Here is a 27,213-nt window from a genome sequence, read left to right as displayed (position 1 = left end):
GACAATCCAATGTGATTTGTCTAAATATATTATAACCGTACCAATAGCAGATAAACAAGCCATTACTTTAGCCAGAGCATTAGTCGAAAACCTAATATTAATTTACGGATGCCCAAAAACAATAAAATCTGATATGGGTACCGAATATAAAAACGAAGTGTTTCAACAAATTTGCATAATATTATCAATAAATCAAAAAATTTCCACAGCTTACCATCCAGAAACCATAGGAGCCCTCGAACGAAGTCATCGTTGTTTAAATGAATACCTTAGACAATTCATAAACGAACAACATGATGACTGGGATTCTTGGCTACCATTCTTTACTTTCTTTTACAACACAACACCGCATACAGAAACAATGTTTACTCCATTCGAACTAATTTTTGGAACTCAAGCAAATTATCCAACAAATTTAAAAGAAAAAACAACTGTTGATCCAATTTACAATTATGAAACATATTATAAGGAATTAAAATATAAATTACAAATAGCAGCCCAGAAAGCAAAAATTTTGTTAGACAAATCTAAAAATAAAACAGTAGGGAATCAAGCCACAAAATCAAACCCAATCAATGTTAAAATAGGAGACACAATATGGTTAAAAAGAGAAAACCGTAGAAAATTAGATCCAGTATATTCAGGACCTTTCATCATTATTAGCATACAACAACCAAATGTAACAATCAAACATCAATTATCAAACGAAACGCAAATTGTACATAAAAATAGAATAATTAAGTAATACAGAAAACAGAGACACCTGGAGGAGCCAAACAAATTTAAAATGATTACATTTCACTTTCACTTCATTACATCATTTTTCCAAAAAGGGAAGGTGTTATGTGCATCCCTAGCTAAGCACCAACCGATCGACCGACCCAAGTTAAATATCCAAAATATGCTAAGAAAGCAATTGCAACCATATGTTGACAATTGCCACACAACACGATTTTACTCTATCCCTATGACCCACTCGCGACGAGTGGTAAAGGTTTCATATTGCACAACCTACAACTCAACTGACCTACTGGCTAGAACATGTGCGCTCCAGCGGTCTCGCTGACCCAAAGCGTAGGGCTAGAATAAGAATGTAAACACAGAATGTAAATAGGAAAACAGTATAAAAACACTTGCGCTGCGACAAATAAACAATCAGTTGATCAGTTAACTTTTGGCAATCGGAACCTTGAATATTCGGTCCATACTGGTGATTACTTTCGTAACCCACCATAGTATGGATACCGAATTATACCAACGGTATCACAGCCTTCTCCACCCACAAAGCTAACCTGCTACAGTAGTGTGTTGATATTTTCAATGATCAGAAACGTTGAAGGCTGGGTAAAATTAGCTGGCTTAGGCTTTGTTCTGCTAAATATTCGTAATCTGCAAAAATCTGCAGCGAAACTGCAAAATCCGCAGATTTAGTAATATATATATGCAAATCTGGCATCGTTTTAGTATTCCCCACCCGAAATTCATCCAAATGGTGTAAAAATACGGGGAAACAAGGCAAGACAGGTATTCAGAATATGGGGTTAAATGAGCAACTCGCACATTTTTTGATTTTTTCAATATTTAGAGGTACCAAATCATCGCGGCAATATGCAGTAACGCATCGGGGATAAAAAAGGAAGCATTCTAGCATATAAAATTTTTTGACGAGAAAGGTCTATTCTAATGGTTTCTAATGGTATCGATACACGTACATCGAAACCTAAAATATTCCAACATATTTATCCTCATATGGTAAATTAGTAAAAATTGCAGCATTCGTATTAATAACTTAAAATGTACCCTGCTTCACATCGGTAATGTCGTTGACATTACCTATCTTTCTAATCAAAAGCCTAAAACCTAATAATTGCACAACCTACGACGATTTAAAGCTACACTTTTGTGAAATCTCGACAATTAAATTACGTGATAGTCCAACAAGCTTTCTGTCCCGTTGTTGTTGTTAATTATTCAAATTTTGAACATTTTTCAAAGCGTTATGATTGCGATTATACGGAGGAAATGTTGGTTGAATGATATTTATTAGATTCTCCCAATTAAAGTTCTATAGCTATTCTATATATCATATTTCCTTAAGAGGCGCATTTTACCCCATGTTTTCATAAATAACTATGCAGAGTCGCTAATTTTCTCCGGTTTCAATCCCGGTAATATTTCATCATTATTTGCCCATCTCTTGGATTTTCGATTCCATGAGTTAAGTTGCATCATAAAGACTTGGCCTTAAGCTAAGCAAGTTTCATTGACGCTGCGCCTTGCATACGCGAAGGCAATGTTTAATGATACAAAATTGTTTGTTTAAGCCGCGACCCTACCGTAGCAGGGGCAAGGCATTGCCTCGGGGAACGACCCATTGTTTTTTTTAATTGAATCAGCTAACGACCGATAGCTCTAGTGAGAGCTTTAGAAAATGTTTTCAAGAACTTCGTGCATTTCTCTCAGAGATGCGCGAAAGTGATCTAAATCCGCGTGGTCAGTCCGTAGTTAGTTCTCGCCCGGCCGCGTCCGGCGGAGTGAGTCGTTAAGTAGTTCTCCCCCGGCCGCGTCCGGAGTAGTCAGTCGTTTAAGTAGTTCAGTAGCAGGGTTACCAAAAATACAGAATAATCTGTATTTATACAGATTTTTCAGCCAGTTCAGACCAAGAATCTGTATGTGCAGATATACAGATTTTTGCGTGTATGTACAGATATACAGATTTTTGAGAAGTGATGTTACAAAACCTATTTTAGAAATATTTTTTTTAGTTTCAGTAATACTTACTCTGTGTCTCTCTCAGCTTAGCCCTTTATATTTGGCTGTGCACGCCGATGAAATCGACTTAAAAATGACTTTTACTGTGAGCCGTGTTTACAAACATTGCTTCACAGTTTAATAGCAGTATTGGTAAACACGGCTCACAGTAAAAGTCATTATTTATATCGACTTCGTCCGCGTCCACAAACCTTAATTAAAAATAAATCAATATATTTTCACTTTTTCGAGTGGTCGCTCATTCTGAAAGGTAAAGGTTTGTAATGCACTCAGGTTAGCACCCAGCAAAGGCCTGGCTGAAGTCTACTTCCAGAAACGTTAATTGTAATGCTCTGTGACTTTGTGAATTCTCAATTTTTTGTCCGAAAATTAGACAGCTACATTGGTCGACTTAGGCTGTGAACCATTTGGTGAAATTTTTAAATTTTAGTTAAAATCTGACACTTCAAAAGTTATTTGCAAAATAACCCTACTCTGGAGCATGGTTAAAATTGACAGAGCGATAGTTAAATGGTTAAAAAATTTCCCATGATGCAGAATGAAAAGGTGGAAACATTTTCTGTACCTAATTGAGGTTGTCAATATTTTTCAATACAAAATTAAGGGATAAAGATGGAAGGGATAAAGATGGAAACGATAACGTGTTGTGTAAAGATTTTTTTTGGGTTATTTCATGATGTGAATGTTTACTTTTCGAGGCTATGACTGTCATACTTAATGTAACAAGAAAAAAAAACTGATTTTAAAATATCGACAAATGTTCAGACCTCTACCAACTTGTGGTCATCGCAGCTGTCAATTCTAAATAACTATCCATATGTCAGCTTTTGAAATGGTTCGCTCTCTCAAGGACTCAACTGATTCGATACAGATATCGACACAGATTTTTCAAAGAGTAAATACAGATGAAAAGATTTTTTAGGACAAAAATACAGATTTAATTTTGGCAACCCTGTTCAGTAGCACGCGCAACCGCAAAGATGTGCTGGAGTTTTTGTGATTGAACTTTGAGCAACGAATCCTTTTAATTGTGCGGTCAATAGTTAGTGGAAAACAGTTCGATAAGCGTTTGTTACATACTTGAACGTGGTAATTGAATGACAGCAATGTGCGATTAGTTATAGATATCTCAGGTGAGCAGATATTATCGTTAGTGTTCGATAAGCGTTTGTTACATACTTGAATGTGGTAATTGAATGACAGCAATATGCGATTAGTTAAACATATCTAAGGTGAGCAGATATTACTGTTAGTGTTCGATAAGCGTTTGTTACATACTTGAACGTGGTAATTGAATGACAGCAATGTGCGATTAGTTATACATATCTCAGGTAAGCAGATATTACCGTTAGTGTTCGATAAGCATTTGTTACATACTTGAACGTGATAATTGAATTACAATAATGTGCGATTAGTTATACATATCTCAGGTGAGCAGATATTACCGTTTGGAGTTTTTTTAAATAAATAGTTGTAGATAAGGTATTTTGATTGAGATCAAGTGTTTATGTGGTTTTATTTAACATGACGAGTCGGAAGTCTCACATTGGTGACTTCGAAGACAAAAAACTATTATAACAAAGAAATCAAATACAAAACCAGTGGCCCCCCGCGACGCTTCATGTGGTGACAGCGCCCCCCCCCCTGTTCTTGTGGTGACAGCGGCAAAAGCATCGCTACATAGTGAGTGAAATTCACAATAGTGGGCGGAAACGCCAAATCTGACCAAAAAAAAAGAAGATGTGGGTTTTTTTTTTGTTATGCAGATCAATCGAAGTGAAACAATCTGCAAAGAAACCTGAGGAAGAGTGAAGGAAGCAGCGGAACTACAGGTAAGCGCCTTTCTCCTTTTTACAGTATCACAAGAAGAAACAACACTACAATGAGTAGATGCTGATTCGTAGAATCAAACAAAACCTGCAATAATGTGGAGAAATAATTTCTATAATCTAATGTATTGATGGTTTTTTTTTAGCTTAATTTATCATAAGGTTGTGAAATTGTTTCGCTTCCGTACCGCATTGCCAACAACTTTTTCGTAACCTCTTGAAAGGTGAAAGTTGGGTCCCAGCTTACTAAGAATAAAAACGATGTGCTATAAACTGTTTGTCGCGAGAATGAGCACATATTTTAACCTCTGGTGACGACTGTCATTCAAACGTCGAAAGATATAGTAACCAAGTATATCCCCTGAAAGTTTGAAAATATTTCATTGACGGAATCGAAAGTTATAACGATTTGAATGCGGTATACGGCCATAGATGGTCAAGGCTCCGAAAATGGCAACCACAGGCGAATTTTTTTAATTAAATTTTGCGTCAAACTATTTTTTTCCATTTGTATATATCCTCTTATATTAAACAAAATGAATTATAAGCGCAGAAAAAAATCCATGTTTGTCATTTATAAAAGTTTGTTGATGCTTCGTGCATGACCTGAAAATGACTGAAAGACCGTAAGGAGATAAAAAGGTAAACAAAATCCATATTTTCAACTTTTTGGCTGGAACCACATTTTTCCATCGTAGTCTAATTTAAATTTGATGATATTGCTTGAAAATTTAAGATGAATATGGAAAAATACTTTTTTTAATTGTAAAGTAATGAAAAACAAATAACTTGTAACGTGACAGATCAAAAATTCGAAAAAGTTTTGTGTAATAACATACGTATCTGGAACTATTGAGAACCAGAGCTACAGGTCCAAAGCTCTGGTAAAGGAGGATGGTGGTGATGATCTGGGCCGCGGTGACCACGTAAAGCAAAATAGGTCATAACCCCAATTCCAAGGCGTGAAGCGACCCGTGCCGAGGGATGAGTGATCGAGGGGGTGAAAAAGATGCTCGATCGTTAACGAAGCCTGTGGGGTACATGGGCAACCCCCACAGTAAGCGTCCCTTACCACGTTACTGCGGAGCTCTGGCGTGGCGGACCTTTTTTTCTCGCGCAACTCGTGGGAATCAACATGAATGAAGTGAATAAAAATAAAAATAATAAACAAAAGGAGGTGCCGAACCCCTTTGTTAGAGGTGGTTTGGTGAGGTCAACCCCCCCCCCCCCCCGTGGGGAGAGTAGTGGAGCGACGAGTGCTGTATCCGACAGCATCAGTGACCCCCCAGCAGTGGTAGAAAATAGCCCTACCAACGCGCTGGACGGGCCACTATCAGCGATGCGTAAAGTGGTGGAGCAACTTGATGCAATAATCGAGTTCACTAGCGCAAAGCAAAATATAAGCAAGGAGCTGAAACACAGCCTGCTGGTGCTCCGGAAAGCTATTCGTGTCGCAAGACAGGAACAGCATGTTTACGCCAAGAGGGTGGAATGTCGGTAGAAGTCCTACAGAGGAACCCAGACAGTGGCCTCCAAGAGGGAAGGAAGAGAGAAGGCCGACATAGGTACCAAGACAGGGGCCCTCCCCTTCCTCTTCTATGGAGCAGCCATGTCGCTCGAAGCGGCGGCTGAGTTCCCCTCGAAGGGCAAAGGCAAAGGCCGACGTCCTAAGGTCGATGAGGGCGGCCGAAAGCCTCTCGGCCCCGGGCAAGACATGCGCAGCGTGAGACGCATCAACACAGGCGAAATGCTTCTGGTGCATAAGAGAGGCGCACAATCTAGTGCGGTGTATAAGGCCTTAACCCAAGAGGTCCTGGGTGAAGGCGCCCAGGTCAGGTCGTTAGGGGCGGAAATGACTCTCCAGTGCAAGTATCTGGACGAGTTCACGACCGCAGACGATGTCGTCGCAGCCATCAAGGAGCAATGCGACGTGACAATCGAGCGGGCCTCTGTGCGTTTTAGAGGGGGGCCCTCCGGCACCCAAGTAGCCTACCTCAGGCTACTGAAGGCAGCTGTGGCAGTCGGTCTCGGAGTCGAGGACAGATGTCGCCCTCCTATCCAACCCGTACAACATCCCTGCCGGCAACGGCAATTGGGCGTCGGACGGGTCTGGAATGATGGCAATCTGTACAACGGGACGGTTCCCGGTTCAAGAGGTAATACACTCCTCCGCCGAGGGTGTTGCGATTGCCAAGATCAATGGTGTGTTCTATTGCAGCTGCTACGCTCCACCAAGGTGGCCCATAAAACAGTTCAACCAAATGATCGGCAGGCTCTCGTCAGACCTAGTGGGCCGGAAACCGGTAGTCATAGCGGGAGACTTCAACGCTTGGGCAGTGGAGTGGGGCAGCCGCTGTACAAATAGGAGGGGCAAGCGCTAATGGAGGCGCTTGCGAAACTCGATACTGTGCTAGCTAACAATGGCTCCGCTAGTACATTCCGTAGAAACGGAAACGGGAAGGAGCCGTGGATTGACGTAACATTTGCCAGCCCGAGTCTGGTTCCAGGCATGGAATGGAGGGTAGACGAAGGCTACACCCATAGCGATCATTTAGCAATCCGCTTTAGGATCAACTATGGTGTGCAGCATCCGAGGGCGGGAGATCCCTGTCAGGTACGCGAGTGGAAGTACAATCACTTCGACAGCGAAGCTTTCACCGCGGCCCTGGGACTGGAGGCCAACACCGACAGTCTAAGCGTGGATGCGCTGGTAGCTGTTCTATCACGCGCGTGCGACGCAACTATGCCGAGAAAAACCCTGCCAAGAAACGGCAGATACCCGGTATACTGGTGGAGTGCCGAGATTGCAGCTCTACGATCAGCCTGCCTCAGAGCTAGACGTAGGATGCAAAGAGCTCGCACCGAGGATGCAAGAGAGAACCGCCGTGAAGTGTTTCGAGCTGCGAAATTGGCCCTTAACAAGGCCATTAAAAGCAGCAAGAGAGCGTGTTTCGACAACCTGTGTGAGAGTGCAAACGCGATCCGTGGGGTGACGCCTACAGAATCGTGATGGCCAAGACCAAAGGGGGCTCTTCACCCCCAGAACGGTCTCCAGACCGGTTGGCGACGATTATCGAAGTACTCTTCCCGTCTCGAGCTACAAGCCCCTGGGCACCTGCACTACGAGCCAGTGCGGGCACGGCCGAAACGGTGGCTCCGGTGACGAATGAAGAACTACTCGCAGTGGCTAAATCCCTAGCAATGAACAAAGCTCTAGGGCCGGACGGAGTTCCAAACAACGCTCTCAATGCAGTGATCATAGCGAACCCGAACATGTTCAGGCTAGATGCCTTGACGAGTGCCATTTCCCCGATAGATAGAAAAGGCAGAAATTGGTGCTGTTGCCGAAGCCCGGGAGCCGCCAGGCGACCCATCGGCGTACAGACCAATCTGTCTTATCGACACGACTGGCAAACTGCTTGATAGGATCATCCTCAACAGGCTAACCCCGTACGCGGAAGGTACGGACGGCCTGTCAAGCAACCAGTTTGGCTTTCGGAAGTGTAAGTCCACAGTGGACGCTCTCAACTCAGCGATAAAGACTGCCGAGATAGCGATCCAACGAAAAAGGCGAGGCATTCGATACTGTGCGTTAGTGACACTTGACGTGAAGAACGCATTCAACAGCGCAAGCTGGGATGCCAGTGCGCTCTCGTTACACCGGCTTAGCCTACCGGTGGGTCTGTACCGGATCCTGGAAAGCTACTTCCAGAACCGCGTACTGCTATACGAGACCGATGCCGGTCAGAAAAGTGTTCCGATCACCGCCGGAGTCCCGCAGGGCTCGATCCTAGGCCCGGTGCTATGGAACATCATGTATGACGGGGTTCTGAGACTGAAGTTCCCTGCTGGGGTCAAGATCGTCGGCTTTGCCGACGACGTAACCTTGGAGGCCTACGGGGAGTCAATCCCCGAGGTAGAACTAACTGCAGAACAAGCGATAGACACGGTGGAGGAATGGATGAGCGCGACAGGCCTGCAGCTCGCTCAGCATAAGACGGAGGTAGTTATCGTCAACAACCGCAAGTCGGCACAACATGCAGTTATCCATGTGGGAGAAGTCGTGATCACCTCTCAGCGGAGCCTGAAGTCTCTCGGAGTTATTATAGACGACAAGCTGACCTTCGGCAGCCATGTCGACTATACATGCAAGAGAGCGTCGACTGCTGTTACGGCACTATCGAGGATGATGTCCAACAGCTCAAAGGTGTGCGCCAGTAGACGTAGGTTACTGGTAGGCGTTGCCGTATCTATCCTCAGGTACGGCGGCCCGTCATGGTCAAGAGCACTGAGGGTAACCAGTTACCTACAGAAACTGGAGAGCACCTACCGCGTGATGTGCCTCAGAGTGATATCTGCCTACCGCACAGTATCACACGATGCATCCTGCGTGATGGCGAGCATGATGCCAGTCGAGCTGGTCATTCGGGAAGATGAGGAGTGCTTCGAGCTACGTGGAAATAGGGGAGCCCGCGAGCGCACCAGGGTGATCTCGGTCGTCAGATGGTAGCGTGAGTGGGATAACTCCTCGAAAGGTAGGTGGACCCACCGGCTGATACCTAACATATCGGGATGGGTGGGAAGACCCACTTCCACCTGACACAATTCCTGTCAGGCCATGGCTGTTTCCGACAGTACCTCTACAGGTTCCGGCACGCGGAGGTCCCAGCCTGCCCGGACTGCCCTGGTGTAGACGAAACTGCCGAACACATACTGTTCTTATGTCCTCGGTTCGACGTCGAAAGAAGAGCTATGCTTGACATCTGTGGCTGGGACATAACCCCTGATACCCTTATTCAGCGGATGTGTCAATCGGTGGAGAAGTGGAACGCAGTCTCGACTGCTACCACCCAGATTGCCTGTAGGCTACAGGTAATTTGGCGAACCGAGCAACAGACGAGGGCACGGCTAACTAGTGATTGGTTAGTTGGAGCGAAAAAGGTCGAGCGCAAAAAAGGGAGTGAATGGTCTGTTCATGACTAGGCAGGTTTGGCGCAGCGACTGGCAACCGCGTAAGTGGTAAACCCATCCACCCCGAAGCAAGGCAGAAGAGCGAGTGTATAGGCGTATAATTGAACTGCCTCATGCCAAGATGGGAGTGTCGTAGCGTAGTATGTTGGGACTTAGCTATCGATGCCTCGTGTGCCTCATGGCGTGGCAGAGGAGTGAAATGGTGAGCATCCAAGTCAGTCTCACACGGTATGTTAAGGGTGAGCACAAAAGTCAGCCTCACATGGTATGGTACAGGATAGCACAAAAGTAAGCCTAGCAAGGAATGAAAAAGGTGAGCACACAAGTCAGCCTCGACAAAGGTGAGCACAAAGTCAGCCTCATGTGGAGTGTTTGAGAGTGAATCAAGGTGCGATAGAGAGAGCACCCAAGTAAGCCTCATACAGGATGTATGAACGCGTGAGCGAGAGTGAATGAGTACATTAAGTACAGCCATCCCCCAGAAGTAATACCGAGAGGTAGTTCCTGGTGGGAACGATGGCGGAGCCCAATAGAGTTTAGTCTGTATTAGCGGCAGCGTCACAATTCGAGCCCGACTCGCCTCCAGTACACTCCGTGTGGTAGCTTGGACACCTACCAATAGCACGAGTACTGGGTTAGTACGTAAACAGTCTTCTCCATTGTATAAAAAAATGTTTTCTGCTATAAAGCAGTTGCATCAAGTTTGATTAAATTACGTCAAAAATGGTGACCATCTTCGACTCTGATGAAACTTCTTACGTTTCATCTATATTGGAGACTAAGTATTTTGCATTGTTAAACAAGCAATGTTTATTCAAGAGTAATATTTGAAAAGGAAGTAAACTATATGATAGCGAGTTCTAATTCTTCTCTGCGGATATTTTTGGTGAAATTTTTCAAAAAGAAAAAAACAAAGAAGTTGAAAAATATAATTACAAAAAACAATGATTTTTTTTGTTAAAGTAAGCTAAAAAATAGAAGAAGATTGCATTATTAAGAAGTTATTAGTAAGAAAGCATTTTTCAAAACGACTTTAAGTATGCTCATAAATTTCCTAATACAATCATAAATATAATTTTGTTATATACTAATACTAAATATCATTTCGAAGCAAAATGTTCTTAAGTAAAATTTGCCAAAATATTGCTTTTTTTTCAAAAAACAATATTTCGTGGTGTATATACGCCCTTTTAGTTTGTGTCGGATTCTGATGAGAGGAACTCGAAACGCCTCCAATAACTAATTTATGTCTAGGTTTCGTGTCCTTTACGCGCAAAATGGTTTAAAACAATTTTCTCCTTAGTTGAGAAAAAATAGTTTTTTACCCAAAATATTTCTCCAAAAAAGAGAAATATACCATAGTGAATATTGCATTGGTCTGCTAAGCCAAATCAAGTTTCGGTTCATTATATTGAACATAACTAGTAATGTATCGTAGTTTTAAGAAATGATAAAGGCACATTTTCACCACTAGTTAGATAAAAATATGTTTTTATAGCACTACTCGAATGAGGAAACGACATAACATTAATTGAGCATCACGTTGTATAATAGTACCTTAATTTGTAAACGCCATCTTTTTCACGAGCGATGATAATTTTGTCCATACCATTTTGAAGTTCTCGGCCATCTCGCTCCCATGTCAGTGTTGGAGCTGGCATGCCTCTGACGTGGACTTCAAGAACAAGATCATTGACTCGAATGTCGTAATAATCTGTATAGAAAATAATTAAAATAATTTATATATATATATATATATATATATATATATATATATATATATATATATATATATATATATATATATATATATATATATATATATATATATATATATATATATATATATATATATATATATATATATATATATATATATATATATATATATATATATATATATATATATATATATATATATATATATATATATATATATATATATATATATATATATATATATATATATATATATATATATATATATATATATATATATATATATATATATATATATATATATATATACATTGTATGCAAACTGTTGGTGTGGTCCACAAAACTTTTTCGAGTTTTTGATCTGTCACGTTACAAGTTATTTGTTTTTCATTACTTTACAATTAAAAAAAGAATTTTTTTTCATGTTCATCTTAAATTTTCAAGCAATATAATCAAATTTAAATTAGTCTACGGAAAAATGTGGTTCCAGCCAAAAAGTTGAAAATATGGATTTTGTTTACCTTTTTATCTCCTTACGGTCTTTCAGTCATTTTCAGGTCATGCACGAAGCATCAGCAAACTTTTATAAATGACACACATGGAATTCTTTCTGCGCTCATAATTTATTTTGTTTAATATTGGAGGTTATATATTGGAGGTTAAATAGTTTGACGCAAAATTTAATAAAAAAAAATTTCGCCTGTGGTTGCCATTTTCGGAGCCTTGACCATCTATGGCCGCATACCACATTCAAATCGTTATAACTTTCGATTCCGTTAATGAAATATTTTCAAACTTTCATGGGATATACTTGGTTACTATATCTTTCGAATGCCAATTACCAAATAAGTAGACAAATATCTTTTTGTTTATATAGATAGGACCAAACCCGTGGGTGTTGGCTGGTAGCCTTATGAAACGCGTCATAAAATTTAAAATCGCTATATCTCTTGAATCTCTCATTTTGAAATTCACTGAGAAGATGCTTAGATACTCTATCTTTCGAATTCCGTATGTCAAATAATGGTAATTTTTGTTGTATATATATATATATATATATATATATATATATATATATATATATATATATATATATATATATATATATATATATATATATATATATATATATATATATATATATATATATATATATATATATATATATATATATATATATATATATATATATATATATATATATATATATATATATATATATATATATACAACAAAAATTACCATTATTTGACATACGGAATTCGAAAGATAGAGTATCTAAGCATCTTCTCAGTGAATTTCAAAATGAGAGATTCAAGAGATATAGCGATTTTAAATTTTATGACGCGTTTCATAAGGCTACCAGCCAACACCCACGGGTTTGGTCCTATCTATATAAACAAAAAGATATTTGTCTACTTATTTGGTAATTGGCATTCGAAAGATATAGTAACCAAGTATATCCCATGAAAGTTTGAAAATATTTCATTAACGGAATCGAAAGTTATAACGATTTGAATGTGGTATGCGGCCATAGATGGTCAAGGCTCCGAAAATGGCAACCACAGGCGAAATTTTTTTTTATTAAATTTTGCGTCAAACTATTTAACCTCCAATATATAACCTCCAATATTAAACAAAATAAATTATGAGCGCAGAAAGAATTCCATGTGTGTCATTTATAAAAGTTTGCTGATGCTTCGTACATGACCTGAAAATGACTGAAAGACCGTAAGGAGATAAAAAGGTAAACAAAATCCATATTTTGGATACGTCTCCCAACCTTTGAACGGAACGGATCGTTATATTTCACAGTGGTGTTCGGTGTGTAAATTTTAGTGAATCAAGGTCATCCTTTGTTCGTTCGTTAGCTGCCGTTCTGCTGGTGCCGACAGTAAATCCAGTACATTGTTTTCGCTGGTGCGGAACAATCGACGTTGTTTGCAGATAAGTTTTGCTTTATTTTTTTTTCCTCGTTTGCTTTCTTTCCTTTTCCCTACTTTTACTCTACGTTGTAATCAAATAATAAGACACATTCCCGTTTATATAACGCTCTGCCCTCGTGCTTAAATGGCCGAGGGCGAAATACCATCTGATGTAATCATGGAAGTCCCTGATCCCCCTAATACTCGCATTGCTCCCCGTATAAAGCAGTACCCAGAAGGTTCCTCTGGGCCATGGGTGGTATATTTTCGGACCGGAGAGAAACCGGTTAATATATTAAAACTTTCTCGAGATCTGACTGCTAATTACCCGGCTGTAGCTCAGATAACACGTGTTCGGGCAAACAAGATACGTGTTCTAGTGAATGATCTCGGCCAGGCAAACGCGATTGCTTGCTGTGAGCGCTTTACACGGGAATTTAAAGCGTACGTGCCTTGTGTGGCCTGTGAAATCGATGGGGTAGTGTCCGAACCGGGCCTGAAATGCGAAGAACTGTTGGAGCACGGGGTTGGCTGCTTTAAGATTAAGATCTTAGAATGCAAACAATTGTATACCGCAAACACCGAGGGAGGTAAGACTACCTACTCTCTATTAGGCTCGATTCGGGTGACATTCGCCGGGTCCTCTCTTCCCAACTACATCCTCCTTGACAGGGTTCGCCTACCAGTTCGCCTGTTTGTACCGCGGGTCATGAGCTGCAGCAATTGCAAGCAGTTGGGCCACACAGCCACATATTGTGGAAATAAGAAACGATGCGGCAAATGCGAAGGAGAGCATGAGGATGACTCTTGCGACAAAGAAACTGAAAAGTGTATTTGCTGCGGGGGCCCTTCACATGCTCTTAAATCATGCCCTGCGTACAAGCAGCGCGGGGATAAAATTAAGCGCTCCCTTAAGGAACGCTCAAGGCGTTCTTATGCAGAAATGCTAAAGAATGCTTCGCCATCTGTCCTGTCGGAAAATCCCTATGCTGGTTTGGCTAACGTTGAGCAAGAATCTGACGACCCACGAGAGGGAACATCTTTGGTTAACCCAGGGGAATCCAGGAAGAGGAGAAATCCAGCCTCCCCTACATTGCCCCGTAAGGGTGCCAAGGTGTCGTCCACTCAGAGTGCGCCAACTACAATCATTAAATCCAACGGAAGTGATGCACAAAAGCCGAAGCAATTTGCTCCAGGACTTGGAAATATTAATTCTAACAAGGAGTATCCACCACTTCCAGGGACACCAAAAACCCCAAGTGTCCCCTTTTTCAAACAGATACTCAGTCCAGTAGCGGACTAATGAAATTTTCTGACATAGTGGACTTAATTTTCACAGCTTTCAATGTTACTGATCCTCTTAAAAGCCTTCTGATACGTTTTCTCCCTATAGTGCAAACATTTTTGAAGCAGTTGACTACTAAATGGCCCCTCCTTGCAGCGATCGTATCCTTCGATGGCTAAGTCATCGAACGAGGTCACCGATTCGATCACTGTTCTACAGTGGAACAGCAGAAGTATCCTCCCGAAAATCGATTCCTTTGAATTTTTACTAAATAGTTTAAAATGTGATGCTTTCGCATTATGTGAAACTTGGTTAACTTCCGATATAAATCTCAACTTCCACGACTTTAATATAATTCGTCTGGATCGAGAAAACCCCTATGGAGGAGTACTTTTGGGGATCAAAAAGTGCTATTCTTTCAACCGAATTAACCTCCCTTCGACACCAGGCATTGAAATTGTCGCTTGTCAAGTTTTAATCAAAGACCTTTGCATTGCTTCCATCTACATTCCTCCTAGAGCCTCGGTAGGGCACCGAACGCTTTGTAATATCACGGAATCCTTACCGGCACCGCGGCTAGTTTTGGGAGACTTTAACTCGCACGGTACGGTATGGGGCTGTCTTCATGATGATAATAGATCAACATTAATCCAAGATCTTTGCGATAATTTCAACATGACCATCTTAAACACGGGAGAAATGACGCGGATTCCTACACCACCAGCACGCGCAAGCGCGTTGGATTTATCGCTTTGCTCGACATCGCTACAGTTAGATTGCATGTGGAAGGTGATCCCTGATCCCCACGGTAGCGATCATTTGCCTATCGTGATTTCAATTGCTAACGGCTCAAGACCATCGGAAACAATCAATGTATCGTATGACCTCACACGGAACATTGATTGGAAGAGTTACGCGACCGCGATATCCGTTAAAATCGAATCCACTCAAGAACTTCCTCCGGAGGAAGAGTACAGGTTTTTGGCTGGCTTGATTCTCGACAGTGCGAATCAAGCTCAGACTAAACCAGTACCCAGCGCGAATACCCATGGACGGTCTCCCACCCTGTGGTGGGATAAAGAGTGCTCAGAGCTGTACGCGGAAAAGTCCACTGCATATAAGGCCTTCCGGGAAGACGGGTTACCCGCTAGCTATCAACAGTACGCGTCGTTAGAAAGGCGAATGAAGAGTCTAATGAAAGCCAAAAAACGCAGTTATTGGCGCCGGTTCGTCGACGGGTTGACGAGAGAAACAGCGATGAGCACTCTTTGGGGTACGGCTCGACGTATGCGTAATCATAATAGTACCAACGAGAACGTGGAATATTCAAACCGTTGGATATTCGCTTTCGCCAAGAAGATCTGTCCGGACTCTGTCCCGGTACAGAAAACGTACCGCGCCGCGTCTTCTCACGATACCGCGAACGAAACACCGTTTTCGATGGTGGAGTTCTCACTTGCTCTCTTATCGTGCAACAATAACGCCCCAGGGTTAGACAGAATCAAATTCAACTTGCTGAAGAATCTGCCTGACACTGCAAAAAGGCGCCTGTTGAATTTATTTAACAAGTTTCTTGAGGGTAACATTGTCCCTTATGAATGGAGGCAAGTGAAGGTCATCGCCATCCAAAAACCAGGAAAACCAGCCTCCGACCACAACTCGTATCGGCCGATTGCAATGCTGTCCTGTATTCGGAAGTTGTTCGAGAAAATGATCATGTTTCGCCTCGACAATTGGGTTGAAGCAAATGGCTTACTGTCAGATACACAATTTGGCTTCCGCAAAGGCAAAGGGACGAACGATTGCCTTGCGTTGCTTTCTACAGAAATCCAAATGGCCTATGCTAACAAAGAGCAGATGGCATCAGTCTTCTTGGATATTAAGGGGGCTTTTGACTCAGTTTCTATCAACATTCTGTCAGAGAAGCTGCACCAGCATGGTCTTTCACCAATTTTAAATAACTTTTTGCTAAATCTGTTGTCTGAAAAGCACATGCATTTTTCGCATGGCGATTTAACAACATCGCGATTTAGCTACATGGGTCTTCCCCAGGGCTCATGTCTAAGTCCCCTGCTCTACAATTTTTACGTGAATGACATTGACGATTGTCTTGCCAATTCATGCACGCTAAGGCAACTTGCAGACGACGGGGTGGTCTCTGTTACAGGGCCCAAAGCTGCCGACTTGCAAGGACCATTACAAGATACCTTGGACAATTTGTCTGCTTGGGCTCTTCAGCTGGGTATTGAGTTCTCCACGGAGAAAACTGAGTTGGTTGTTTTTTCTAGGAAGCGTGAGCCGGCGCAACTCCAGCTTTTATTAATGGGTGCAACGATCAACCAGGTTTTCACATTTAAATATCTCGGGGTCTGGTTCGACTCTAAAGGTACCTGGGGATGTCACATTAGGTATCTGAAACAGAAATGCCAACAAAGGATCAATTTTCTCCGAACAATAACTGGAACATGGTGGGGTGCTCACCCAGGAGACCTGATCAGGTTGTACCAAACAACGATATTGTCGGTGATGGAGTACGGATGTTTCTGTTTCCGCTCCGCTGCGAACATACACTTCATCAAACTGGAGAGAATCCAGTATCGTTGCTTGCGCATTGCCTTGGGTTGCATGCACTCGACCCATACGATGAGTCTCGAAGTGCTGGCGGGCGTTCTTCCGCTAAAAAATCGATTTTGGGAACTCTCATATCGATTGCTCATCCGATGCGACATTCTGAACCCGTTGGTAATTGAAAACTTCGAGAGGCTCGTCGAGCTTAATTCTCAAACCCGTTTTATGTCCTTGTACTTCGACTACATGGCACAGAGCATCAATCCTTCTTCGTACAATCCCAACCGTGTCCGTTTCCTAGATACTTCTGATTCTACTGTATTCTTCGACACATCCATGAAGGAAGAGATTCGTGGAATCCCGGACCATATACGCCCGCAGGTGATCCCCAATATATTTTATAATAAATTCCGAGAAGTCGACTGCGACAAAATGTTTTACACTGACGGATCAAATCTCGATGGGTCCACTGGCTTCGGTATCTTCAACAATACTATCACCGCTTCATTCAAGCTCAATGATCCCGCTTCAGTTTACGTCGCAGAGTTAGCTGCAATTCAGTACACCCTTGGGATCATCGACACTCTGCCCACAGATCACTACTTCATCGTTTCGGACAGCCTCAGCTCTATCGAGGCTCTTCGTGCGGTGAAGCCTAAAAAGCAATTACCGTATTTTCTGGGGAAGATACAGGAGTCCTTGTGTACGTTATCTGAAAAATCTTATCAGATTACCTTTATTTGGGTCCCCTCTCATTGTTCTATCCCGGGCAATGAAAAGGCCGACTCATTAGCAAAGGTGGGCGCATTAAATGGTGACATATACGAAAGACCAATCTGCTTCAACGAATTTTTTAGTATTTGTCGTCAGAGGACGCTCAACAGTTGGCAAACCTCGTGGAGCAATGGGGAACTTGGACGATGGCTACATTCGATTATCCCAAAGGTATCAACGAAGCCTTGGTTCGGGGGGATGGATGTGGGTCGGGATTTTATTCGTGTAATGTCCCGACTTATGTCCAATCACTACACCATGGATGCGCATTTGCGGCGTATTGGGCTTGCGGAGAGTAGTCTGTGCGCTTGTGACGAGGGCTATCACGACATCGAACACGTTGTCTGGGTGTGCGCCGGGTATTGTGACGCCAGGTCTCAGTTAAAGGAATCCCTTCGGACCCGAGGTAGACCACCCAATGTACCAGTCCGAGATATGCTGGCAACTCGTGATTTCCCCTATATGTCCCTTATTTATACCTTCATAAAAACGATAAATATCCCAATTTAGCCCCTCTCTTTTATTTCTCGTTTTTAGAGTTTCCTCCTGCCTTGTGGAACCGATCAGCTCCAGAGTGCCACTATGTAACCGCCGTCGCCCTTACCACTACGCCTGCATAGAAGAAAACTGAAGCGAGAGCGACTCGAGGTCCGATGACTTTTGAAAGATTCCCCGCGGGTCCGAAGAATACCATCCGCCAATCCGGTACTCGACGACTTACTATACTGAGGCGCAAATTTGATACGCTGATCCCCCTCCCCCCCCCCCCCGCCGTTCGAGCGAAAGTTGCAAGTTTTGCTCTTCTTTCCCTGTCTCTCCCCTGTCCTTGATACAACTGCTGCTACACTGATGCGGAAATAAGCCACCCTTTGAATATCTTGACCAAGCATAAGTTTTAGTTAAAAAAATCAAATTAGTATTCTGTATTCCTAGTTTTAAGATAGCTATAATTTTTACTCTTTATTGAAACTCTTGTCCTCCATCTTGTAAATAGAATTGAATCCCTAGTTTTAAGATTTCTGTGAAATTTCTCATAAATATTTGTTCCCCCTTTTGTGTACTAAACTAGTTTTAAGATAACCGTAAAATATTTCGTAAAATACTATTACTCCCCCTCTTGTATATCAAAGTGAATCCCTTGTTTTAAATTTTTTCATAAAAAAATCTTTTGGCCCTCTTTTGTATATTGAATCTTATTTCTAGTCTTAAGATAGCTGTAAACTTTCTTTTCCTTTGTAAAAAAAAATATTTCAACATTGTAACCTCCTAGTTTTAAGATATCCAAAATGTAAAAACAAAAGCATTTGGCACCGCCAAGCTAACGCATTTGTGCCTATCAAATAAACGAAATGAATAAAAAAAAAATCCATATTTTCAACTTTTTGGCTGGAACCACATTTTTCCGTAGACTAATTTAAATTTGATTATATTGCTTGAAAATTTAAGATGAACATGAAAAAAATTTCTTTTTTTAATTGTAAAGTAATGAAAAACAAATAACTTGTAACGTGACAGATAAAAAACTCGAAAAAGTTTTGTGGACCACACCAACAGTTTGCATACAATGCCCAACCTACATTTTTTTCTTACTTCTTTGAGTCTACTTTTTGAAACTGTATTGTGAAAACCTTATAGTTTCATTCATTTTTGAGAAAACACAGTTGATCTTGTGTAACGTGACAGATGTTTTCTGCTATAAAGCAATTGCATCAAGTTTGATTCAATTACGTAAAAAATAGTGACCATCTTCGACTCTGATGAAACTTCTTACGTTTCATCTATATTGGAGACTAAGTATTTTGCCTTGTTAAACAAGCAATGTTTATTGAAGAGTAATATTTAAAAAGGGCGTAAACTATATGATAGCGAGTTCTAATTCTTCTCTGGGAATATTTTTGGTAAAATTTTTAAAAAGAAAAGACAAAAAAGTTGAAAAATATAATTACAAAAAACAATGTTTTTTTGTTATAGTAAGCCTAAAAATAGAAGAAACAGTGATTGCATTATTAAGAAGTTATTAGTAAGAAAGCATTTCACAACGACTTTAAATATGCTTCTAAATTTCCTAATATAATCATAAATATAATTTTGTTCTATGCTGTATTTCACCCTAAGGAGGAAAATTTGGTAAAAACCAAAATTTCTCACTAGGGTGAATATTTGTTGGTAAAAACCTGTCTTTGTACAGGAGGGCGCAAATCCTTATTTCATACTCTGTTGCGTTTCGGCTTCGCCTCATCAAGAGAAGTTTCGGCTTCACTGTGTCTCATCGGCATAAACAGAACTTCTGCTCGAACGGGACATCACGTTTGATCAGTCGTTCGATTGAAACACAAACACGGTGTTCCTAAAACCGTTATTAACAAAAATGACCACAAATTTGTCATACGGCTTTCGAAAGATACAGTACCCAATCATCTTCTCAGTGAATTTCAAAATGATCCATCGAGAGATTCGAGAGAAATTGCGATTTGAAGTTTTATAACACGTTTCATAAGGCTACCAGCAAACACCCACGGGTTTGGTCCTATCTCTATAAACAAAAAAATATTTGTCTACGTATTTAGTACATGGCATTCGAAAGATATAGTAATCAAGTATATCCCCTGCAAGTTTGAAAATATTTCATTGACGGAATCGAAATTTATAACGGTTTGAGTGTAGTATGCGGTCATAGATGGGTTTTCTACCAGACTTCAAGCGTGAATCCATGTTTGTTCATTGACTATTTTGATCGTTTATACGTGTCGCGGTTTTTAAAGGAAAACCTTACCATTTAATTACATAAATATAAAGTACAAAAGGTGTTATTTATATGGTGCACTGAAAAAGTGCATATATATATATATATATATATATATATATATATATATATATATATATATATATATATATATATATATATATATATATATATATATATATATATATATATATATATATATATATATATATATATATATATATATATATATATATATATATATATATATATATATATATATATATATATATATATATATATATATATATATATATATATATATATATATATATATATATATATATATATATATATATATATATATATATATATATATATATATATATATATATATACAACAAAAATTACCATTATTTGACATACGGAATTCGAAAGATAGAGTATCTAAGCATCTTCTCAGTGAATTTCAAAATGAGAGATTCAAGAGATATAGCGATTTTAAATTTTATGACGCGTTTCATAAGGCTACCAGCCAACACCCACGGGTTTGGTCCTATCTATATAAACAAAAAGATATTTGTCTACTTATTTGGTAATTGGCATTCGAAAGATATAGTAACCAAGTATATCCCATGAAAGTTTGAAAATATTTCATTAACGGAATCGAAAGTTATAACGATTTGAATGTGGTATGCGGCCATAGATGGTCAAGGCTCCGAAAATGGCAACCACAGGCGAAATTTTTTTTTATTAAATTTTGCGTCAAACTATTTAACCTCCAATATATAACCTCCAATATTAAACAAAATAAATTATGAGCGCAGAAAGAATCCCATGTGTGTCATTTATAAAAGTTTGCTGATGCTTCGTACATGACCTGAAAATGACTGAAAGACCGTAAGGAGATAAAAAGGTAAACAAAATCCATATTTTCAACTTTTTGGCTGGAACCACATTTTTCCGTAGACTAATTTAAATTTGATTATATTGCTTGAAAATTTAAGATGAACATGAAAAAAATTTCTTTTTTTAATTGTAAAGTAATGAAAAACAAATAACTTGTAACGTGACAGATAAAAAACTCGAAAAAGTTTTGTGGACCACACCAACAGTTTGCATACAATGCCCAACCTACATTTTTTTCTTACTTCTTTGAGTCTACTTTTTGAAACTGTATTGTGAAAACCTTATAGTTTCATTCATTTTTGAGAAAACACAGTTGATCTTATGTAACGTGACAGATGTTTTCTGCTATAAAGCAATTGCATCAAGTTTGATTCAATTACGTAAAAAATAGTGACCATCTTCGACTCTGATGAAACTTCTTACGTTTCATCTATATTGGAGACTAAGTATTTTGCCTTGTTAAACAAGCAATGTTTATTGAAGAGTAATATTTAAAAAGGGCGTAAACTATATGATAGCGAGTTCTAATTCTTCTCTGGGAATATTTTTGGTGAAATTTTTAAAAAAGAAAAGACAAAAAAGTTGAAAAATATAATTACAAAAAACAATGTTTTTTTGTTATAGTAAGCCTAAAAATAGAAGAAACAGTGATTGCATTATTAAGAAGTTATTAGTAAGAAAGCATTTCACAACGACTTTAAATATGCTTCTAAATTTCCTAATATAATCATAAATATAATTTTGTTCTATGCTGTATTTCACCCTAAGGAGGAAAATTTGGTAAAAACCAAAATTTCTCACTAGGGTGAATATTTGTTGGTAAAAACCTGTCTTTGTACAGGAGGGCGCAAATCCTTATTTCATACTCTGTTGCGTTTCAGCTTCGCCTCATCAAGAGAAGTTTCGGCTTCACTGTGTCTCATCGGCATAAACAGAACTTCTGCTCGAACGGGACATCACGTTTGATCAGTCGTTCGATTGAAACACAAACACGGTGTTCCTAAAACCGTTATTAACAAAAATGACCACAAATTTGTCATACGGCTTTCGAAAGATACAGTACCCAATCATCTTATCAGTGAATTTCAAAATGATCCATCGAGAGATTCGAGAGAAATTGCGATTTGAAGTTTTATGACACGTTTCATAAGGCTACCAGCAAACACCCACGGGTTTGGTCCTATCTCTATAAACAAAAAAATATTTGTCTACGTATTTAGTACATGGCATTCGAAAGATATAGTAATCAAGTATATCCCCTGCAAGTTTGAAAATATTTCATTGACGGAATCGAAATTTATAACGGTTTGAGTGTAGTATGCGGTCATAGATGGGTTTTCTACCAGACTTCAAGCGTGAATCCATGTTTGTTCATTGACTATTTTGATCGTTTATACGTGTCGCGGTTTTTAAAGGAAAACCTTACCATTTAATTACATAAATATAAAGTACAAAAGGTGTTATTTTAATTTAAATAGTGATAATACGTATAGTTGAGGATAATTATGTTGTCTATTGTTTGAATTAGTCAACTCTATTTTGTATTCTTCTTAATGAAAATTAACGATGAAACGTCTACCTGTTCAATAATGAAAAAATAATTAGAATCGGTCAACAAACCATTGAGATATGGCCTTTTGAAGTAAACATTCCAACTTTTATCCATTTTTTTTAATTTACGCATTATATTTAACATTTGGTAGACAACCCTATTTTCACACTTTTTCAGTGCACCATATAAATAATATCTTTTGTACATTATGTAATTAAATGGTAAGGTTTTCCTTTAAAAACCGCGACACATGGTCGGGTTTCATTTTCTTCGAACCCGAACCCGACCCGAACCCGAGAGCTTGAAAATTGAAAAACCCGAACCCGACCCGAGCCCGAAATTGTAAAATTTGAAAAACCCGAACCCGACCCGAACCCGAATATTTTAAAATTTAAAAACCCGGACCCGACCCGTACCTGAGAATGAAAATTTTGTAAAACCCGAATCCGACCCGACCCCGAGAATTTTAAAATTTGAAAACCCGAACCTGACTCGAACCCGAAAATTTAAAATTTGAGAAACCCGAACCCAACTTATTAACACAGATAATCAACCAAAAATCTCGAAGATTTTTAACTTTAAGCACCCCAGCAGGACCCTATGCTGATCTCAGAATAGTAGAATCACGCTAATCTGAAATAACACCATACGCGTTGAGTTATATTTGCCTATGGCAAAACGAATCACTGGCGAGTAGAATCCGCATTTATATTTACTATTATTGAAGTTTGAATTTGTAATGTTCCGAGAAACTTATAAATCGTCGATATCTTAACCGGAAATTATGATAAATCGGCTAACGGCTGATAAATCGGTAACTCATGGGGAAAAAACAGTGATAGTTTCAAACAACCTTGCTCGTCGTACTTAACCAAAATTAAGATCGTGGAAATTCATGTACGGTGGAGAGCCGGTTTTATCAGCACCAGATTTTATCAGTCCCCAATTTTATCTACCCCCGATTTTATCAAATGCAAAAATAAAAATATTATTATTTTTAAATTTTGCCCTTCCAGACCCCCGCACAGTGGATCCACTCCATACAAAAGCTGGACAAAACCTCAAAAGTAGTTTAAAATGTCTGAAAATATCATCTAAGGGTAATTTTGGTGCGCTGAACTCGATTTTGATTAAATTAGGACGCTAAAATAATCCCTTCATAGCTCTTTTTTACTTATTTATAACGTATGCGTTTAGAATAGTTATAAAAAGATAGAATATCTTAAGGTGTTTGATAGAATGCTTTAAATTTTTAATGGTTTATTTATTTATAGTTATCGCCAAAGCTATTAAAAATGACAGGTTTATTTGATTTTGATGAAGATCTCAAATCATGCTCTACTATGTTCTATTCACAGTTGCTCATACGATGCATACTGCAGCAAAGCCGCCCAATGCTTTTCCATTGATTTTCAATTCCAATGATGATATGAATATCTCTCCTTATGGGTACTGACTTGGTTTTGCGTACGAAAACATTTACCATATTCCTTCCTATACTTTGCACTGTATGTGTATGCTTTGAAATAGAAGCCTGAGCGTTTTTGCATGAAACTCTCACCAATTTGGAAGTGAATTATTGAGGGAGATTTTGAATTTGATTGTTGATTGTGATAGATTCAATAGGGAGTTTGCACTTGAAAATAAATGTTGCATTACTGGCCAATAACTAAAAATCGGGTAAAAAAGAACACTTGTCACACTCACGTATTTACCTTACATCGGTCACCAGTAAAGCTAACGACCAATACCTACCAAAGAGATAGGATTCATGGAAAGATATAATAATAGTTGCAGTTAATTTGCCTCATTGGCTTGTATTTATTTGAATTTTTCTATACTGCAGATAACTGTGAAAATGTAGAAACACGAGTCATAGTTGCAAGACGGTTAAGACATACTTATATTTGTATCAAGGAAATCGCCCCAAACCCTGATTTTACAAGCAGTGTTCAGAAAAGAAATCCACCGGTGAATAATAATGCAAAACTTCATGCGTCTCCATGAAAAAATTAATTTTACAAATGTCCAAATATCAACCTTCGGCGCAAAACGGCGCAAGATGGCACTATGATTTTTGAAAACTAGATAAAATTCTACGTCAGTTGTACTAGATGAGATCCTTCAACACGGTTTTACCGATAAAGAGATGACACTCTGAATGTACATAAGTCCGCGTTAAACAACATAGTTATAATGATTTTATTGGTAACTTTTGAAATACTCATTATTTCTAAAATCGAAATACACCATTGAATTCCTGAGATGATTTAGAAACGCCTATATGTGTTGTTAAATTAACGTTGTAGTACCTATCAAAGCGAGATTAATTAGTTAGAACAAAAAATTTTTGTCACTCAAATTCTTGCAGATTTTCAAGACCCTGTACGGTTCAAAAAAATGTAGCACTTATATTTTTCAATCGATTGACTCAAAAATTTGGCGAATACAGCTTTAGGTAATGTACATTTAGAAAAAAATATAAAAGGTGTGAAAATCGACAATAAATTTTGGAGGTTTTGGCCAGCCCGGCCCCACTGTGCCCCGTAAGGGGAACTTAAAGTAAATAATCAGAAAAGATTGCAAGGCTATATCTAAGGAACAAAGAAGAATATTTTAAGAGCTTCGGTTTACTAAAAAGACAGAAAAATATATGTCCCGATTTTATCAGTGTCCCTGTTTTATCAGCTTAAAATTCGCCAAGGGGCTGATAAAAACGGGTATTTTACTATATTTTCATGAAAGAATCCGAATCATGCAACGGCCCAGCCCAGTGACAATCTGACAGAGTATGGTTTGATTGAATCGGATATATTTTTTCCCGTTTTTTTTTACTGAAGGTTTTTTATCCGACTCTTACAAAGGAAAGTCCCAGTCCGATTTTTATGCTTGAAGTTTATATCCGGTTTTTATATTCTAATATATTTGAAACGGGTTTTTCGAAGCATGTTCTGTCCTTGCGATTTTTATTTTTGGTCGCTCATGCGAGTGTCCTGAATAACGAAGTCTGGCGGAAGATTTTTTTTGAATGGAATCCACTAGGTTTTTTGTTTAGGTCTGATAAAATATCTGCATTTAAAAAATAAATGACGATGCAATTTGAGCCGCTTTAATACCACCAAATGTGTGAATATGGGAATCGTCAAATCGTCCTCGGGTGGCAACGGCTTTTGTAATCAATGGTTGAAAAGCATCTCGTGGATCGCAACTATGCCAAGAATATACAAATCGTGGTGCATTGAAATTTAATTATCACTTTAAGTCATGTTTCTGTTGATAATAATTTAATATGTAGCAAAAAGTACTACTATTCAGTACACTCCCCGATCAGAAAGAAGTAGCAAAATTATTACAGACTGTGTTACTTTGTTATGATAACAAGTTGTGTAATAACTCTGGTCTCGTTAGTTGGTAAAATAACAGAAAACATAACAGAAATTCTTCTAGTGTATATCAAAAATATGACAACCTGTGATAGGCTTCTATCAGAATTATAACAAATTTTGTTAGTTTCTCCCACGGCCAATATAGCTTGTATTACCTATTATATAGTATCAACAAATTTAGCGTGCAGATCTAAAAATAGAATAGAATAGAACAATATAGCATACATTAAGGCGTTTTCGTTCGGCAGCAAAAATCTTCATGTAGCAAAAAGCTTCATGTAGCAAAAGCTTTTTATAGTTTGGTCAAATGATTGCATACCTGCTGGCTGATTGGTTATTACGAATATATGACACGCTGATGGTTATTTGTGGATTATAGCGATTTGAATCTGGGTATTCTGAGTTTTATGTGGATGTTTCCTGCATGAACCAACGACGTTGCTTTTGACTGATGTTTAATTTTAGCATAATATTCCTCGCATCCGTCAAGACCAAAACGATTATAGATGCATCTTGTTTCCAGAACGCACACATTGAACTTTGCCAAAGCCTAAGGATTGTTTGTTTTCCTTATGTCATACGCTTTGTTTTCATGCAGTTTTACTCACTACTACAGCTGTCTAACATTGAGTGGATAATTCAAGTACATTATTTAACGGAGAATATGGCAAATGTTATTTATGATTCCGAATAGATTCAAATAAACAAATACCATAGTTTTGAGGATTGATTTTTGAAATTTCAAGAGGTTTTGTTATTTTTTTTTTTTATTCATTTCGTTTATTTGATAGGCACAAATGC

The 27,213-nt window shown here is 39.0% G+C and overlaps 1 protein-coding gene across 1 annotated transcript in view; it reads right to left on the bottom strand.

The window, feature by feature from the left end:
- Nucleotides 1-27,213, bottom strand: part of LOC131680302 (muscle M-line assembly protein unc-89-like) — a 438,223-nt gene that overhangs the window by 288,638 nt on the left and 122,372 nt on the right. The window contains exon 3 of the mRNA XM_058961024.1: nt 11,130-11,286. Coding sequence (XP_058817007.1) covers nt 11,130-11,286 — 157 coding nt within the window. The remainder of the gene's footprint in view (nt 1-11,129; nt 11,287-27,213) is intronic.

This window comes from Topomyia yanbarensis, chromosome 2, assembly GCF_030247195.1.
Source record: "Topomyia yanbarensis strain Yona2022 chromosome 2, ASM3024719v1, whole genome shotgun sequence".
Taxonomy (NCBI): Eukaryota; Metazoa; Arthropoda; class Insecta; order Diptera; family Culicidae; genus Topomyia; species Topomyia yanbarensis.
This window is presented reverse-complemented; position numbering and strand designations above follow the sequence as displayed.